The 19,126-nt window shown below is 41.8% G+C and overlaps 1 protein-coding gene across 4 annotated transcripts in view; it reads right to left on the reverse strand.

The window, feature by feature from the left end:
* Positions 1-19,126, reverse strand: part of uba6 (ubiquitin like modifier activating enzyme 6) — a 336,534-nt gene that overhangs the window by 272,985 nt on the left and 44,423 nt on the right. For all 4 annotated transcript variants that reach the window (XM_059970138.1, XM_059970139.1, XM_059970137.1 and 1 more), the window contains 2 exons: positions 12,895-12,923; positions 7,688-7,782 (listed from right to left, as the gene is read on the reverse strand). In XM_059970138.1, the coding sequence (XP_059826121.1) occupies positions 7,688-7,782; positions 12,895-12,923 (124 nt within the window). The remainder of the gene's footprint in view (positions 1-7,687; positions 7,783-12,894; positions 12,924-19,126) is intronic.

Raw genomic sequence — 19,126 nt, forward strand, 5'->3', positions numbered from 1 at the left:
TTTTTTATGTGCAGGGGGTTGGTTTGCATTTTTTCTCTTTGAACTGACTTTCATGGATTTCTTTTGTTTTGTGGCTATCAAGAGAAGAACCTTAGAGTTGTACACTGCATACATACTTTGATAATAAATGAACCTTTGAGATAACTCAGGGGATAGTTGAAGGGAGGGTATTAGATATTGTTCATATGACCTGATGAAGGATTTTGACAAAGCTCCACATGACAGGCAGATTCTGAAAATAAGATTTCATGGGATTCAAGAGAGTTAGAATCAGAACTGGCTTGATGATAAGAAGCAGAGTGTGATGGCTGATGGTCAATTCTCCAACTGTTGGCTTGTGTCCAATGGCATACCACAAAGTTTATTTTGGGGGCTCTGATCTTATCTATATAAATATTTTGTATGTGAATGTACGTGGAATAGTTGGCAAATTTGCTATAATACTAAATTAGGATGTCTTGATGGTGATGTAGGTTACAATGAATTATGAAGAACCATAGAACATTACAGCACAGAAACAGGCCCTCTGGCCCTTCTTGGCTGTGCCGAACTATTTTTCTGCCTAGTCCCACTGACCCGCACCTGGACCATATCCCTCCATACACCTCTGATCCATGTATCTGTCCAAGTTTTTCTTAAATGTTACAAGTAAGCCCACATTTACCACTTCATCTGGCAGCTCATTCCATACTCCCAACACTCTGTGAGTGAAGACGCCCCCCCCCCAATGTTTCCTTTAAGCTTTTCCCCCTTCGTAGCCCATGTCCTCTGGTTCCTTTCTCCCCTAGTCTCAGTGGAAAAAGCCTGCTTGCCTTCACTCTATCCATACCCATCATTATTTACTTCACTTTACTTTATTAATTTATTGTCACCAAACAATTGATACTAGAGCGTACAATCATCACAGCGATATTTGATTCTGCGCTTCACGCTCCCTGGAGTACAAATCAATAGTAAATATAATAAAAATTTAAATTATAAATAATTACAAATAAAAAATAAAAAAGAGAAAGTAAGGTAGTGCAAAAAAAAAACAGAGACAGATCCAGATATTTGGAAGGTACAGCCCAGATCTGGGTCAGGATCCTCTCAGCAGTCTTATATCACAGTTGGAAAGAAGCTGCTCCCAAATCTGGCCGTACGAGTCTTCAAGCAACTGAACTTTCTCCCGGAGGGAAGAGGGACAAAAAGTGTATTGGCTGGGTGGATCATGTCCTTGATTATCCTGGCAGCACTGCTCCAGCAACATGCGGTGTAAAGTGAGTCCAAAGACGGAAGATTGGTTTGTCTGATGTGCTGGGCTGTGTTCATGATCTTCTGCAGCTTCTTCCAGTCTTGGACAGGACAACTTCCATACCAGGTTGTGATGCAACCTAGAAAAATGCTTTCTACAGTGCATCTTTAAAAATTAGTGAGTGTTTTAGGGGACAGGCCAAATGTCTTCAGCCTTCTCGGGAAGTAAAGGCACTGGTGAGCCTTCTTGGCAGTGGACTTTGCTTGGTTAGACCTCTATATTTTAAATACCTCTAAAAAAATCTCCCCTCGTTCTTCTATGCTCCAGGGAATAAAATCCTAACCTATTCAATCTTTCCCTGTAACTCAGTTTCTCAAGTCCCAGCAACATCCTTGTAAACCTTCTCTGCACTCTTTCTGTAATTTGGTGACCAAAACAGCACACAATACTCCAAATTTGACCTCACCAATGCCTTATACAACCTCACCATAAAATTCCAACTCTTATACTCAATACTTTGATTTATAAAGGCCAATGTACCAAAAGCTCGCTTTACGACCCTATCTACCTGTTACACTACTTCTAGGGAATTTTGCATCTGTATTCCCAGATCCCTCCGTTCTAGTGCACTCCTCAGTGCCCTACCATTTACCTTGTATGTTCTACCTTGGTTTGTCCTTCAAAGTGCAATACAGGTAGTCCCCAAGTTACAAACATCCGACTTACGAACAACTTGTACTTACGAACCGAGGAAGGAGAACGCCGTCTGCCATTTTAAGTCAGATCGCGATGCCGTCCGCCTTTTTAAGTCGTTGCCGTTGACACAGTGTTCAGTGTGTAACTTTGTATTTCGCTTAAATTTTTCTTAGCAAGAGTCACCCTGACCTTGCCCACCCTCCCCCGGTCAGCTGGTGGCGTAGTGAAATCAGCACAGGGCTCGAGACAGACCGCTCCTGCACAAGCGCGCCGGGTTGATGTCGAGCTCGCAACTCGACCTTGTTAAAAAAAAAAGAGCACTGCCACCTCCAGTTTAAATTCCCACGCGGAATATAGTGGAGGATCAAATTCCCAAACCCAGCGCAGCCGCCACTCGTCCCATTTAGCCTGTGTCACAGCGATGGTCCTTAGGACCCGGGGAATTCAATGCGGTGGTCCTTAGGACCCAGCGGAGGTCGGGACCCTCCGCCCACCGTGTTTGTGTTCCATTGACGGGAAGCAATTGCGATTGAAAATAAAGTGGAAATAATAAAGTGCTCGGAAAGAGGTGAAACGCCATCGGTCATTAGAAAAGCATTAGGCTACAGTCGGTCAACGATAGGAACAATTTTAAAGGATAAAAGATAAAGTGAGAATAATGGAGCATGTGAAAGGCCCTGCCCCGATGAAAGTTACAATTATTACTAAGCAATGCAGTGGTTTAATTATTGGAATACATATGTTTCCTAAGTGTTTTATGTGCATAGAAAGGTAAAATATATACCATATACTAAGATAAACTTTTGACTAACTGAAGTTAAATAATACCGACTGTACTTGTTCTAACGTACATACAAATCAGACTTAAAGACGGACTCAGTAACGGAACTCGTACGTAACCCGGGGACTGCCTGTACCTCACACTTGTCTGTATTAAACTCCATCTGCCATTTTTCAGCCAATTTATCCAACTGGTCCAAATCCCTCAGCAAGCTTAGAAAACCTTCCTCACTGTCCACTAAACCTCCAATCTTTGTATCATCAGCAAATTTGCTGATCCAATTTACCACATTATCATTCAGATCATTGATAGAATCACAAATAATAATGGACCCAGCACTGATCCCTGTGGCACACCACTAGCCACAGGCCTCCACTCAGAGAAGCAATCCTCCGCTACCACTCTTCCATTGAACCAATGTCTAATCCAATTTACTACCTCTCCATGTATACCTAGCGAAAGAATCTTCTTAACTAACCTCCCATGCTGGACTTTGTCAATGGCCTTACTGAAGTCCATGTAGACAACATCCACTGCCTTCCCTTAATCCACTTTCCTGGTAACCTCCTCAAGAAACTCTAATAGATTTGTTAAACATGACCTATCACGCATAAAGCCATGTTGACTCTCCCTAATAAGATCCTGTCTATCCAAATACTTGTAGATCCTATCTTTTAGTACTCCTTCCAATAATTTACCTACTACCAACATCAAACTTATTGGCCTATAATTTCCCAGTTTACTTTTAGAGCCTTTTTTAAACAACGGAACAACATGAGCTATCTTCCAATCCTCCGGCATCTCACCCATAGATACCGACATTTTAAATAGATCTGCCAGGGCCCCTGCAATTTCAACACTAGTCTCCTTCAAGCTCCGAGGGAATACCATCAGGTCCTGGGGATTTATCTACTCTGATTTACCTCAAGATAGCAAGCACCTCCTCCTCTTCAATCTGTACAGGTTCCATGACCTCACTACATGTTTGTCTTATTTCCATTGACTCCATGCCAGCTTCCTTAGTAAATACAGAAGCAAAAAAAAAAATTTAAGATCTCCCCCATTTCTTTCGGTTCCATATATAGCTGACCACTCTGATCTCCAAGAGGACCAATTTTATCCCTTACTATCTTTTTGCTCTTAATATACATGTAGAATCTCTTTGGATTATCCTTCACCTTGACTGCCAAAGCAACCTCATGTCTTCTTTTAGCCCTCTTGATTTCTTCCTTAAGTTTTTTTTTGCATTTTTTATACTCCTCAAGCACCTTATTTGCTTCCTGTTTCCTATACATGTCATATGTCTTCTTTACCAGAGTTCCAATATCCCTTGAGAATCAAGGTTTCTTATTCTTAATCACTTTGCCTTTAATCCTGACACAAAAGTACAAACTCTGCACTCTTAAAATTTCTCCTTTGAAGGCTTCCCACTTACCAATCACATCCTTGCCAGAGAACAACCTGTCCCAATCCACGTTTTTTCGATCCTTCCACATTTCTTCAAATTTGGCCTTTTTCTAGTTTAGAATCTCAGCCTGAGGACCAGATCTATCATTATCCATGATCAACTTGAAACTAGTGGTGTTATGACCACTGGAACCAAAGTATTCCCCTACACATACTTCTGTCACCTGTGCAACCTTGATTCCTAATAGGAGATCATCCTCATTGATTTAGAAAACTTACCTGAACACATTTTACAAACTCTAACCCATCTAGACCTTTAACAGTATGGGAGTCCCAATCAATATGTGGAAAATTAAAATCCCCTACTATCACAACTTTATGTTTCCTGCAGTTGTCTGCTATCTCTCTGCGGATTTGCTCTTCCAATTCTCACCGACTATTGGGTAGTTTATAATACAACCCCTTTGTCATACCTGTCCTGTTTCTCAACTCCACCCATATGGCCTCAGTAGACAGTAATCTGTCCTGCCTGAGCACTCCTGTAACATTTTCCCTGACTAGCAAAGCCACCCCCACCACCCTTCATTCCTCTGCCTCTATCACATCTTAAACATCAGAACCCTGGAACATTAAGCTGGCAGTCCTGTCCCCCTGTAGCCAAGTTTCACTGATAGCTATAATGCCGTAATTCCATGTGTCAATCCACACCCTCAGCTAGTCAGCCTTCCCCACAATACTCCTCGCATTGAAGTGGACATACCTCAGAAGATTATTATCACCACACTTCCATTTGTGATTTAGTGAACTTTTAACATAATTTATTTTCACTCCCACTCCACTATCTGCTCTGGCACTCTGGTTCCCATCCCCTCCAAATCTAGTTTAAACCCTCCCCAATAGCACTAACAAACCTCCCTGCAAGGATATTGGTCCCCCTGTAGTTCAGGTGTAACCCGTTTCTCTAGTACAGGTCCCACCTGCCCAGAAGAGGTCCCAGTGATCCAGAAATTTGAAACCCTACCCCTATACCAGTTCCTCAGCTGTATGTTCATCCTCCAGGAACTGTTGCAACATTAAAGAGATACAGGAAAGATGCATAAAGAGGCTTGAAGGATTAAGGGTCGAATGCAAATAACTTGGACTAATGTGGAGGATGCTGTGGTCACAAAGGACCTGTTCGGCCAAATGGCCTGTTTTCATATTTCCACTATGGTTCTCTAAAGGCTATGCTGTGAGGTTTTTTTATTTTAACACTTTTCTGCAAAAGCAGTTGTGTACTGCTAGTAAGAGTGTTTTGGCTTCTGCTAAGGAGACATGTTGTCCAACTTCTCAATGTTTTGTCAGCCAAACAGGGTTGTCTTGGTACATGTTGTAACTTTCTGCCCAGTGAGATGCCATAGAACATTCAAGAGAGCTGGATGGGATTAGATTTCTGAAGGTCAGTCTGGTTTGGGGTCTTTTGGCGGGAGCTGCAAAGCAGGGCACAAAGGAAGATGCAGAATGCCACTTGAGAAGGAGAGACCCCGTTGGAAGCAGTGCTTAGCGCAGACGAATAATTCTAAGGAGGAAGTGCCAATATTCCTGAGTTAGCCAGTTCATTCAAGATGGTCTTCTAGGGAAGTTCAAATTCTGACTGGTGTCTTTAAAGCAGAACATGGGTTTAGCGCAAGTAAAGCGATACACCTGACTACTCCAGATATGAGTTCCAACGTCTATTTGCACATTGGATTGGTTTAACTGTAATGGGCTCTTTTCTTTCTTTTCCTGTTAACCATTTGATAAAGTTGAAAAACTGGTAAATAAGCTCTCTTAATAATTTTACACTGATGTACGATCTGTCATTTCTTGGTGAGCAATAATGGTGTATGGGGAAGAATTTACACTGTATTTGCTACAATCAATGTTTCTTATTTAGAACATCCTAACTTTCCTGTTTGGTTGAGCCCCAAATCATAATGGTCCTAGATGTACATTGCTTACAAAGCTGGCTTTCTCACCGCTGAGTCACATGGATGTTAGCAGAGTTAGCTAACAAATTTGTACACGAGCCCAATGAGAGCGTTGCATACATTTCATTACTTTTGTATAATCGCCTGTGTATAGATTTTCAGTAACTTAAAGTATATTTGGTTCTATATTTATGTTGATCAAAGTTGAGAACTTAAAATCTGAGGATACACATTGAATCAAAAGTACAGGCAGTTAAACAGAGAAGGTAGGATGGTTCCATTGCTAAAAAAAATGAAATAGAGAGAGGTGACATTAGATCAGAAGATGTAGAATTCGCATAGGTAAGAGTTAAGAAACTGCAAGGGTAAAAAAAAACGATGGGAGTTAAGACTGCATATATGCCTCTGAATAGTAGCCAGGATGTGGTATACAAATTATAACATGAAAAAAAATACGTAAAAATGCAATGCTACAATAGTCATGGGAGATTTCAATATCCAGGTAGATTGGGAAAATCAGGCTGGTGCTGGATTCAAATGTTGGAAATTTTCAGAATGCCTACAAGATGAGTTTTAGAGCAGCTCATGATTGAGCCCACTAAGGGATTAGCTATTCTGGATTGGATGTTGTGCAATGAACTGGAATTGATTAGAGAGCTTAAGGTGAAGGAACCCTGGGGAGCCAGTGATCATATCTGATAGAATTCATCCAGCAGTTTGACAGGGAGAAGCTAAAGTCAGATGTATCAGTATAACAGTTGAATAAAGGGAATCACAGAGGCATGAGAAAGGAGCTGGCCAAAGTTGATTGGAAGGCGACACTAGCAGGATGATGGCAGTTCAGAGCAGCAATATCTGGAGTTTCTGGGAGTAATTCAGAAGACGCAGAACCGATATATCTCAAAGCAGAAGCAGTATTCTTAAGAGCGGGTGAAGCAACCTGGCTGACAAGGGAATTCAGAGACAGAATAAAAGCAAAAGAGAGGGCATGCATATAACAAAAATTAGTGGGAAGTTACAGAATTGGGAAACTTCTAAAAATCGACAGAAGGAAACTAAAAATGAGAAAAATAATAAATATGAAATTAAGCCAGCCAATAATATAAAATGGGATACTAAAATATTTTTTTCAGGTATATAAAGTAAAAGTGAGGCAAAACGTGGATATGAGATTGCAGGAAAATTACACTGGAGAGCTAGTAACTGGGACAAAGAAATGGTGGACAAATTTAGTAAGTTTTTTACATCAGTCTTTACTGTGGAAACCACCAATGGTATTCCGGAAACAATGCCAGATGACATGTGAATGGAGTTGAGAGGGGTAATAAATCAGCTATGATTAAATAGCAGAGTAGACTCAATGGGCTGAATGTCCTAATTTTGCTCTGATGTCTTGGAGCCTCATGGTCTTATAACTTTTCAATAACACTTTGGATTTCTTGTTACTTAATACAGGAGTACTTGAACATAAACAGTATAGCATAAGAAAGGGCATTTGGGCCATGATGTGCCAAAACATGTTAATTGAATTGGGACACAGAAATCAAGTTGAACTGTGTGTAACTGAATGGATTAATGCTATTTTTGCTTCAGCTCTGGTCAGAGTTATGCAGTGCTCACCTGTTTCTTTGACTAGTAACATCATTCTCTTGCAGAAAGAAATTAGACCCCAGGTCCAAAGTTTCAGATGGCTTGGTGTCATGGATGGTAAGTGCCTAGTCCAGGGTAAAAGAATAATGTTTAGGTGTCATTATATATAAAAAATATCAAACACAAATAGCTTGAGTTAAAATTTTATGTCTTCCATGGTGTCATTATCATTTTCTTTTCCTACTTGCTTTCATATGTGGAAAAGGACTGCAAAACAAATGTTATTTGGATCTTTCAACACGGTAACCTGCAGTTTGTGGGGAAATGGTATACAAACAGAGGTCTGACAAGTAAACTGTTTAAATCTTCACTGAAGAAAAAAGGCAGAGAAATAAAGAAATAGAAAAAAAGAATTGCAGAAAGAAACAGAGTGAAAGCAATTTATATTGTTTTGGTTTGATCAAAAAGGTAACAAAGCACTTAGTTCTTGTCAAATCTCAAACAAGAGAAATCTGCAGATACTGGAAATCTAAGCAACTCACACAAAATGCTGGAGAAACTCAGCAAAACAGGCAGCATCTCTAAAGAAAAAAGTACAGTCGACATTTCAGGCCGAGACCCTTCAGCAAGTTCTACTCTTGTCAAAGCTTTGTTACTTCATACCAAAAAGCATAAATTGTTTAAGAGAGAACTGCACATTACTCCATTTATCACAGGCAGAAAATAATTCAAATAATAAATTTACATATTTATTGATGGTAGTTTGCCTCCCAAGTACCAGGGTCCAAGATGTTTCTGATCACATCCACGTTATCCTGAAGTGGGAAGGTGAACAGCCAGAGGTCATGGTACATATTGGTACCAACGACGTAAGTAGGAAAAAGGAAGGAGGCCCTGAAAACAAACTACAGCGAGTTAGAAAGGAAGTTGAGAAGCAGGACCTCAAAGGTAGTAATCTCGGGATTACTGCCTTTGCCACGCGACAATGAGGAAAGGAATAGAGTGAGGTGGAGGATAAATGCGTGGCTTAGATTGAAGCGGAGGGCAAGGATTCAGATTTCTGGATCATTGGGACCTCTTTTGGGGCAGGCATGACTTGTACAAAAAGGACAGATTGCACTTGAATCCCAGAGGTCCAATATCCTGGCGGGGAAGTTTGCTAAGGCTATTGGAGAGAGTTTAAACCTGAATTGCTGGAGGGGTGGGAACCGAACTGAAGAGACGGAGGAAGGGGCGGTTGGCTCACAAATAGAGAGAGCTTGGAGACAGTGCGAGAAGGAAGATAGGCCGGTGATAGAGAAGGGATATGCTCATACCAATGGTCTGAGATATGTCTATTTTAATGCAAGAAGCATCATGAAAGCAGATGAGCTTAGAGCATGGATCAGTACTTGGAGCTATGATGTTGTGGCCATTACAGAGACTTGGATGGCTCAGGAGCAGGAGTGGTTACTTGGAGTGCCAGGCTTTAGATGTTTCAGAAAGGACAGGGAGGGAAGCAAAAGAGATGGGGTTGTGGCACTGCTGATCAGATATAGCGTCATGGCTGCAGAAAAGGAGGAAGTCTTGGAGGGATTGAATACTGAGTCTCTGTGGGTGGAAGTTAGAAAGAGGAAGGTGATCAATAATTCTACTGTGTGTTTTTTTTTTTACAGACCGCCCAATAGTAATAGGGACATTGAGGAGCAGATAGGGAGACAGATTCTGCAAAGGTGTAATAATAAGAGTTGTCATGATGGGAGATTTTAATTTCCCAAATATTCATTGGCATCTCACTGGAGCAAGGAGTTCAGATGGGGTGAAGTTTGTGAGGTGTGTTCAGGAAGGTTTCGTGACGCAATATATAGATATAATAGGGGAGACTGTACTTTTGATCTCATATTGGAAAATGAACCTGGTCAGATGTCAGGTCTCTCAATGGGACAGCATTTTGGAAATAGTAATCACAATTTTACGTCCTTTACCATAGCGTTGGAGAGGGATAGGAACAGACAAGTTAGAGAGGTGTTTAACTGGAGTAAGGGGAAATATGAAGTTATCAGGCAGGAACTTGGAAGCATAAATTGGGAACAGATATTCTCAGGGAAATGTACGGGAGAAATTTAGCAAATGTTCAGGGGGTATTTGCATTGAATTCTGCATAGGTACATTCCAATGAGACGGGGAAAAGATGGTAGGGTATAGGAACCATGGTGTACAAAGGCTATTGAAAATTTAATCAAGAAGAAAAGAAAGGCTGACGAAAGGTTCAAAAAACTAGGTAATGATAGAGATCTAGAAGATTATAAGGGGATCAGGGAGATAAGAATGAAATTAGGAGAGCCAGGTGAGGCCGTGAGAAGGACTTGATGGGCAGAATTAATGAAAACCCCAAGGTAGTCTACAAGTATGTGAAGAGCAAAAGGTTAAGACGTGAGAGAATAGGACCAATCAAGTGTGACAGTGGAAAAGCATGTAGGAAACCGGAGGAGGTAGTTGAGGTACTTACTGAATACTTTGCTTCAATATTCACTATGGAAAAGGATCTTGGCGATGGTAGGGATGACTTACAACGGACTGAAAAGCTTGAGCATGTAGATATTAAGAAAAAGGATGTGCTGGAACTTATGGAAAGCATCAAATTAGATAATTTGCCGGGACCGGATGAGATGTACCCCAAGCTACTCTGTGGGAGGCAAGGGAGGAGCTTGCTGAGCCTCCAGCATTGATCTTTGCATCATCAATGGGGACAGGGGGAGGTTCCAGAGGATTGGAGGGTTGAAGATTATTCAAGAAAGGGAGTAGAAATAGCCCAGGAAATTATAGACTAGCAAGTCTGACTTCAGTGGTTGGTAAGCTGATGTAGAATAGTGGTCACCAACCTTTTTAAGTGCAAGATCCCCCATCTCAGCCTTAGAGAAAGGCAAAATCAACCCCAGATCGATTAGCTACACGCATGCACACCAGGGCAGAAAAGACCGGAAGTAAAATCCCACAACCCGGAAACAATCTCTCAATAGTATTTGTGTATTTATTTTTCTTTTTCGGGATCTACTGGGAAAGTCTCAAAGATCGACGGGTTGGCGACCGCTAATGTAGAAGATCCTGAAAGGCTGGATCTAAGAACATTTGGAGAGACATAATATGATTAGGAATAGTCAGCATGGCCTTACAAACCTGATTGAATTTTTTGAAGATGCGACTAAACACACTGATGAAGGTAGAGCAGTAGATGTAGTGTATATGGATTTCAACAAGGCATTTGAAAAAGTGCCCCATGCAAAGCTTATTGAGAAAGTAAGGAGGCATGGGATCCAAGGGGGCCTTTCTCTGTGGATCCAGAATTGGCTTGCCCACAGGATGCAAAGAGTGGTTCTAGACAGGTCATATTCTGCATGGAGGTCGGTGACCAGTGGTATGCCTCAGGGATCTGTTCTGGGACCCTTACTTTTCGTGATTTTTATAAATGACCTGGATAAGGAAATGGAGGAATTGTTAGTAAATTTGCTGATGACACAAAGGTCGGGGGTGTTGTGGATAATGTGGAAGGGCTGTCAGGTTACAGCAGGAAACCGATAGGATGCAAAACTGGCTGAGTAACAGCAGATGGAGTTCAACCCAGATAAGTGTGACGTGGGTCATTTGGTAGGTCAAATATGATGGCAGAATATAGTATTAAATGTAAGACTCTTGGCAGTGTGGAGGAGCAGAGGGGTCTGAGTCCATAGGACACTCAAAGCTGCTGTGCAGGTTGACCATGTGGTTAAGAAGGTATATAGTGCATTGGCTTCATCAACCATGGGACTGAGTTCAAGAGCCGAGAGGTAATTTTACAGCCCTATAGAACACTCATCAGACCCCACTTAGGAGTACTGTGCTCAGTTCTGGTCACCCACTACAGGAAGGATATGGAAACTATAGAAAGGGTACAGAGGAGATTTACAAGGATGTTGTCTGGTTGGGGAGCATGCCTTCTGAGAATAGGTTGAGTGAATATAGAATAGTACAGCACTGTACGGGCCCTTTGGCCCACAATGTTGTACCAACCCTTAAACCCTGCCTCCCATAGATCCTATCTCTAAGAATCTATTCCAACAGCTTTCCCACCACAGACATTAGGCTCACTAGTCTATAATTACCTGGACTAACCCTCCTACCTTTTTTGAACAAGGGAACAACATTCGCTTCCCTCCAATCCTCCGGTACCATTCCCGTGGACAACGAGGACATAAAGATCCTGGCCAGAGGCTCAGCAATCTCTTCCCTTGCCTCTTGGAGCAGCCTAGGGAATATTCCGTCAAGCCCCGGGGACTTATCCGTCCTAATGTATTTTAACAACTCCAACATCTCTTCTCCCATAATATCAAAATGCTCCAGAACTTCAACCTCACTCAGATTGTCCTCACCATCATCTAGTTCCCTCTCATTGGTGAATACCAAAAAAAAGTATTCATTGAAGACCTCGCTCACTTCCACAGTCTCCAGGCACATCTTCCCACCTTTATCTCTAATCGTTCCTACCGATTAGAGATAAAGGTGACTTGGACTTTTCTCCTTGGAGCGCAAGAGGATGAGACATGACCTGATAGAGGTGTACACGAGGCATTGATCTTATGGATAGTCAGAGGGCTGAAATGGTTGCCACAAGAGTACACATGTTTAAGATGCTGGGGAGTAGGTACAGAGGAGATGTCAGAGAGTGCGTGGAATGGGCTGCCAGAAACGATGGTGGAGGTGGATACGATAGGATCTTTTAAGAGACTTTTAGATAGGTACATGGAGCTTGGTAAAATAGAGGGCTATAGGTAAGCCTAGTAATTTCTAAGGTAGGGACATGATTGGCACAACTTTGTGGGCTGAAGTGTCTGTATTGTGCTATGTGACCTGATAGAGGTGTACAAGATGTGTGGATTGTCAGAGGGCTGAAATGGCTAGCACGAGAGGGCAAAGTTTAAAGTGCTTGGAAGTAGGTACACAGGAGATGTCAGGGGTAGTTTTTCTTTTTATAAACACAGAGGATGATGAGTGTGTGGAATGGTCTGCTGGTGACAGTGGTGGAGGCAGATAAGATAGGGTCTTTTAAGATAGATACCTGGAGCTTAGAAAATACAGGGCTATGGGTAACCCTAGGTAATTTCTTGGGTAAGGACATGTTCGACACAGCTTTGAAGGCCGAAGGGCCTGTATTGTGCTGTCGGTTTTCTATATTTCTATACACCTTAAGTGGAGTGTTTTGAACTTATTAAGATTGATCCTACCTTTACACCTGCAAGAATAATGTTCTTCGCTGCAAAGAAACAGATAAGTTCCTGTTAGTTTGCCATATATAAATTTAACCCAGGTAGCAGTTAAAAAGTTTTATTTTGACATTAATATGTACCAATTATAAAACACTAATTTATTAGAAACATTGAAATTAAGCAATATGTTTAGCTTACAGAAAACATACACTAGTACAGCATAGGAACAGGCTCTTCAGCCCACAATGTTGTGCTGAACCAATTAAATTAGTAATTGAATGGCCAACTAAATTAGTCCCTTTTGGCTACATTATATCCATATCATTCCATTTCTCTCACATTCATTAAAAAGTTCAAAGTACATTTTATGATCAAAGTATGTACACTTTATACAACATTGTTTAGTCTCCTTAAAGGCAGCTACAAGACAAAGAAACCCAGTAAAAACAAAAGACCACTGTCCAAGCCCCCCCACACGCAGTTAGAGGAAACAAAACAAATAGTGCAAACAATAAAAGCAAAATAACAGCTTTCAGAACTGAAGTTCACTAAGCCAGGCATCACTGCAGCAAATTCAGAAGTCTGCTAGTTGCAGGCCAAGGCCTCAGTCCAATAGTGAGATGAGCCAACACTGCAGAGCTGCGAATCAATTCGGCCTATCTCTTGCCTCCAATCCCGACATCCAGCCATTTCAATCTAGCCTGGTGCTTAAATCATCCAGACCTCGGGCTGTTCCTTGCCCACAGGCTCAGGCTCTGCTGCATCGATATGGCCAGCACCTGACCTTTCCATTTCTGCTCAGCTCTTAAATGGATCAAACCTCTGATCTTTTCTTGCTGCATCAAATTGTCTTCAAGTCTGCTCAAGCAACTCCAGCCCGGACACACTGCAAACATTCTACCCTGTGAGACGCCAGCCACGCCACACCACAAAAATGCCAGATTGTACAGATAATTCAGCTCTACTTCAACAGGGAGCCATGGGCTTGTTTGCAATGATCATTTATCAGAAAAAGTGTGAATAACTAAGTAACACACAAAAAATGTTGGAGGAACTCAGCAGACCAGGCAGCATCTATGGAAGAGTACAGTTGACATTTCAGACCAAAACTGATGGTGGAGATGAGGAGTCAGAGTTAGAAGGTGAGGGGGAGCGGAGGGAGAAACACAAGATGATAAGTGTAACTGGGAGGGGGGGGGGGTGGGTGAAGTAAAGAGCTGGGAAGTTGATTGGTGACAGAGATACAGGGCTAGAGAACAGGGAATCTAACAGGAGATGACAGGAGGCCATGGAAGAAAGAAAAGGGGAAGAGTATCAGAGGGAGACGATGGGCAAGCAAGGAGATAAGGTGAGAGAGGGAAAAGGGAATGGGGAATGGTGAAGGGGGAGGCAAATACCAGAAGTTTGAGAAATCGATGCTCATGCCAGCAGGTTGGAGGTAAAGTGTCACCTCACCTGGAAGGACTTGTTGGGGCTTTGAACTGTAGTGAGGGAGGAGATGTAGCATTTGTTCCACTCTCAAGGATAAGTGGCAGGAGGGAGAGACGAACGGACAAGGGAGTCACGTAGGGAGCAATCTCTGCAGAAAGTGGCCGGGGGGGGGGGGGGGGGGGGGAGGGAAAGGTGTCCTCCATCCGTAAGAAAAAAAGGATCTCCCAGAGGCCACCCATTTTAATTCCACTTTACATTCCCATTCCTCTAGTGTTTGTGTGTGTTGCTTGGATTTCCAGCATCTGTAGATTTTCTCATTTCTGAATAAGTATTTAGTTGTTTGCTTTGTTTTCATGCCACCAGCAAGCAGTCACTTAAACCAGTAAGTAGTGCCATCTTAAACATCTCTTAAGAACCCCTAATGTATCTACCTCTATCACTACCTTAGGCACCTTCACCTCCTTTGAAATTCCCCTCTCACCTTAAATGTACACACTCTGGTATTAGACATTTCAACCTTGGGAAGATATGGTCTGTCTACGCAAACTATGCCTCGCGTAATCTTATAAATCTCCATAATATCTTCACTTCAGCTCCGCAACCCTAGAGAAAATAACCCAGGCTTGTCCAACCTCTGCTTCTAATCCAAGAGGAATCTTGATATACCTCTTCTGCACCCTCTTCAAAGCTTCAACATCCTTCCGACAGTGGGGAGACCATAACTGTATGCAATACTCCAGATGCTGCCTAAGTATTATAAAGCTGCAACATAACTTCCTGACTTTTGAACTCAATGTCTAATCAAGGGAAGCATGTCACATGTCTTCTTAACCACTGTATCTGTCTCCTTCTTAACCACTGCATCTGTCTCCTTCTTAACCACTGCATCTGTCTCCTTCTTAACCACTGCATCTGTCTCCTTCTTAACCACTGCATCTGTCTGCATAGCTACTTTCAGGGTTCATCTGCACCTTAAGATGCCTCTGCTCATAAACACTGTTAAGAATCCTGTTACTCCCTTGAAATCTGATAATGGATCCACCAAATAATTCAACTTAATCTTTTGAAAACTCTATTAACATGTTTCTAGAGGTTTCCCACCTGCAAGAAAAATTAATTAAAAAGTATTTAAATTGCAAATGTCAGATGCTTCAAAGTATATTTATCCATCTCCTTACAAGCAGCCAGAAAACCAAGAAATCCAATAGAAGCCATTAAAAAAGCAACTTAATGAGCAGAAAAAAACCTAAATCGTACAAACAACAAAGGTAAGCAAACTGAAGAGACAAGTAAACCTCATGGAGCAGTGAGCTGAACACTGATTCATCCCTCTCATCCGGCCCCCACATCCTGACCTTTTCAATCTGCTGCTTAAATCAGTCACACCTTAGGTCACTTTGTGCTCTCAGACCTGGGCCCTGCCACTTCAAAACACTTTCAGGCCTGGGCCCAGCGGCTCGATTCGACCCACACCCAACCTTTCCCATCTGGCCAGGCACTTGGAGTGCCAATAAAAATAATTCAACTAAATCTTTTGAAAGATTTCACCCCCTTTGGAAGTGTGTATGTTTTACTGTTTTACAACATTGAATCACAGTGGATTTAATATGGCTTTTTTGACACTGATCAACAAAAAGAAAAAAATCTTTCATGTTTCAATGAAAACAGATCTCTACCAAATGATCTAAATTAATTAAAAGTATAAAACACAAAAATAATTGTTTACATAAGTATTCACCCCCTTCAAGCCAGTATTTAGTAGCTGCACTTTTGGCAGCAATTACAGCCTTAAGTCTGTGTGGATAGGTCTCTATCAGCTGGACCCTGCAATTTTTCCCCATTCTCCTTTACAAAACTGCTCAAGCTCTGTCAGATTGCATGGAGATCATGAGTGAACAACCCTTTTCAAGTCCTGCCAAATATTCCAATCAGATTGAGGGCTGGACTCTGACTTCACCACTCCAGGACATTAATTTTGTTGTATTTAAGCCATTTCTGTGTATCTTTGGCTTTATGCTTGGGGTCTTTGTTTTGCTGGAAAACAGATCTTCTCCCAAGTTGCAGTTCTCTTGCAGACTGCATCAAGCTTTCCTCCAAGATTTCCCTGTGTTCATTTTACCCTTCACCTTCACAAGCCTTCCAGGGCCTGCTACAATGAAGCATCCTCACAGCATGATGCAGTAGATACCATGCTTCATGGGATGGTGTCTTTTATATGATGTGCAGTGTTTCGTCTGATGAGCAAAAACTTCAATTTTGGTTTCATTGGAACATCGAACCTTCTTCCAGCTGACTTCAGAATTTCACACATGCCTTCAGGCAAAATCTAGCCAAGGTTTCATACGAGTTTTTTTTCAACATTGGCTTTCTCTTTTCCATTCTCCATAAAGCTGCGACTGGGGAAGTACCCAGGCAACAGTTGTTGTACGTGCAATCTCTCCCATCTCAGCCACTCACCCTCTTCACGTACAGTCACTCAGTTTTTGAGGAAGATCTAGGCACATTTACAGCTATAACCTATTCTTTCCATTTCTCAATGATTGACGTAACTGTACTCCAAGGGGTATTCAGTGACTTGGAAATTTTCCATCTCCATCTCCTGACTTTTGCTTTTCAATAACCTTTTCACAGAGCTGCTTGGAGTGTTCTTTTGTCTTCATGGTATAGTTTTTGCCAGGATACTAACTCACCAGCAGTTGGACCTTCCAGATACAGGAGTATTTTTAGTATATTCAATTGAAACACCTTGACTGCACACAGGTGATCCCCATTTAACTAATTATGTAACTTCAAAAACCAATTGGCTGCACCAGTGATGATTTGGTGTGTCAGATTAAAGGGGGTGAATATTTATGTAATCAATTACTTTGTGTTTTATCTTTGTAATTAACGTAGATCACTTTGTAGAGATTTGTTTTCACTTTGACATGAAAGAGTCTTTTTCTGTTGATCAGTGTCAAAAAAGCCAAATCAAATCCACTGAGATTCAATGTTGTAAAACATTAAAACAAGAAAACCTCTGGTGGGGGGGAGGGGGGTGAAAACTTCTTACAGGCACCATACGTATCCAAAATGATAAGAGGCATAGATTGAATGGATAGCCATACAACTTTCCCCAGGGTAATTGGACAAAAATATAGGCAGATGTCAGGTAATATTTTTTGACCCCCACAGTGGGTCCACCGGGTCCACTCCTTGGGGTAATGGTGGAGGCAGATACAGTACTTTGGCACATATATATAGCTAGAGCGCCTAAGACTTTTGCACATTACTGTATTTATTAATGTGATGCAGAAAGTCATTTTGTAAAGCTGGCAGGAGCAAAGGATGTTGGGAATGGGCAGGGTGGAACACTACAGGAGGGGTGTGGGACAGTAAGACCATAACATATAGGAGCAGAAGCAGGCTAATTCGACTCCATCAAGTCTGCTCCACCATTCAATCATGGGCTGATCCAATTCTTCCAGTCATCCCCACTCTCCTGCCTTCTCACCATACCCTTTGATGCCCTGGCTAATCAAGAACCTATCTATCTCTGCCTTAAATACACCCAACGACTTGCCCTCCACAGCCGCTTGTGGCAACAAAGTCCACAAATTTACCACTCTCTGACTAAAGTAATTTCTCCACATCTCTGTTCTAAATGGACGTCCTTCAAACCGGAAGTCATGCCCTCTTGTCCTCCATGAGAAATAACTTCACTATTTCTAATCTGTTCAGGCCTCTTAACATTCGGAATGTTTCCATGAGATCCTCCCTCATTCTGAACTCCAGGAAATACAGCCCAAGAGCTGCCAGACATTCCTCATACAGTAACCCTTTCATTCCTGGAATCATTCTCATGAATCTTCTCTGAACCCTCTCCAATGTCAATATATCCTTATTAAAACAAGCAGCCCAAAACTTTACTTTATTGTCACCAAACAATTGATACTAGAGCGTACAATCATCACAACAATATTTGATTCTGCGCTTCATGCTCCCTGGAGTACAAATCAAAGTAAATATAATAAAAAATTTAATTATAAATCATAATTAGAAAATAGAAAAGGGTAGTGCAAGTCAGGTCCAGATATTTGGAAGATATGGCCCAAATCCCAGATTGCACTGCACACAATACTCCACGAGTATTGTTTCACGAGTGCCTTGTAGAGCCCCCACATCACATCCCTGGTCTTGTATTCTATAAATCTAGAAATGAATGCCAACACTGCATTCGCCTTCTTCACCACCGACTCAACCTGGAGGATTACCTTTGAGGTATCCTGCACAAGGACTCTGAAGTCCCTTTGCATCTCTACATTTCGAATTCTCTCCCCATCTAAATAATAGTCTGCCTCATCATTTCTTCTACCAAAATGCATGACCATACACTTTCCAACATTGTATTTCATTTGCCACTTCTTTGCCCATTCCTATATGTCTCTCTGCAGGCTTTCTGTTCCCTCAACACTACCCACTTTGCCACCTATTTTTGTATCATCGGCAGATTTAGCCACAAATACATTAATCCTACAGTCCAAATCATTGACATACATCGTAAAAAGCAGTGGTCCCAACACCGACCCCTGTGGAACTCCATTGGTAACCGCAGCCAGCCAGAATAGGATCCTTTTATTCACACCTTGTTTTCTGCTGATCAGCCATGCTCCACCCATGCTAGTAACTTCCCTGTAATTCCACAGGCTCTTATCTTGCTAAGCAGCCTCATGTGTGGCACCTTGTCAAAGGCCTTCTGAAAATCCGTGTACACTGCATCTACTGTATCTCCTTTGTCTATCCTGCTTGTAATTTCCTCAAAAAACTGCAGGAGGTTTGT

This window comes from Hypanus sabinus, chromosome 5, assembly GCF_030144855.1.
Source record: "Hypanus sabinus isolate sHypSab1 chromosome 5, sHypSab1.hap1, whole genome shotgun sequence".
NCBI lineage: Eukaryota > Metazoa > Chordata > Chondrichthyes > Myliobatiformes > Dasyatidae > Hypanus > Hypanus sabinus.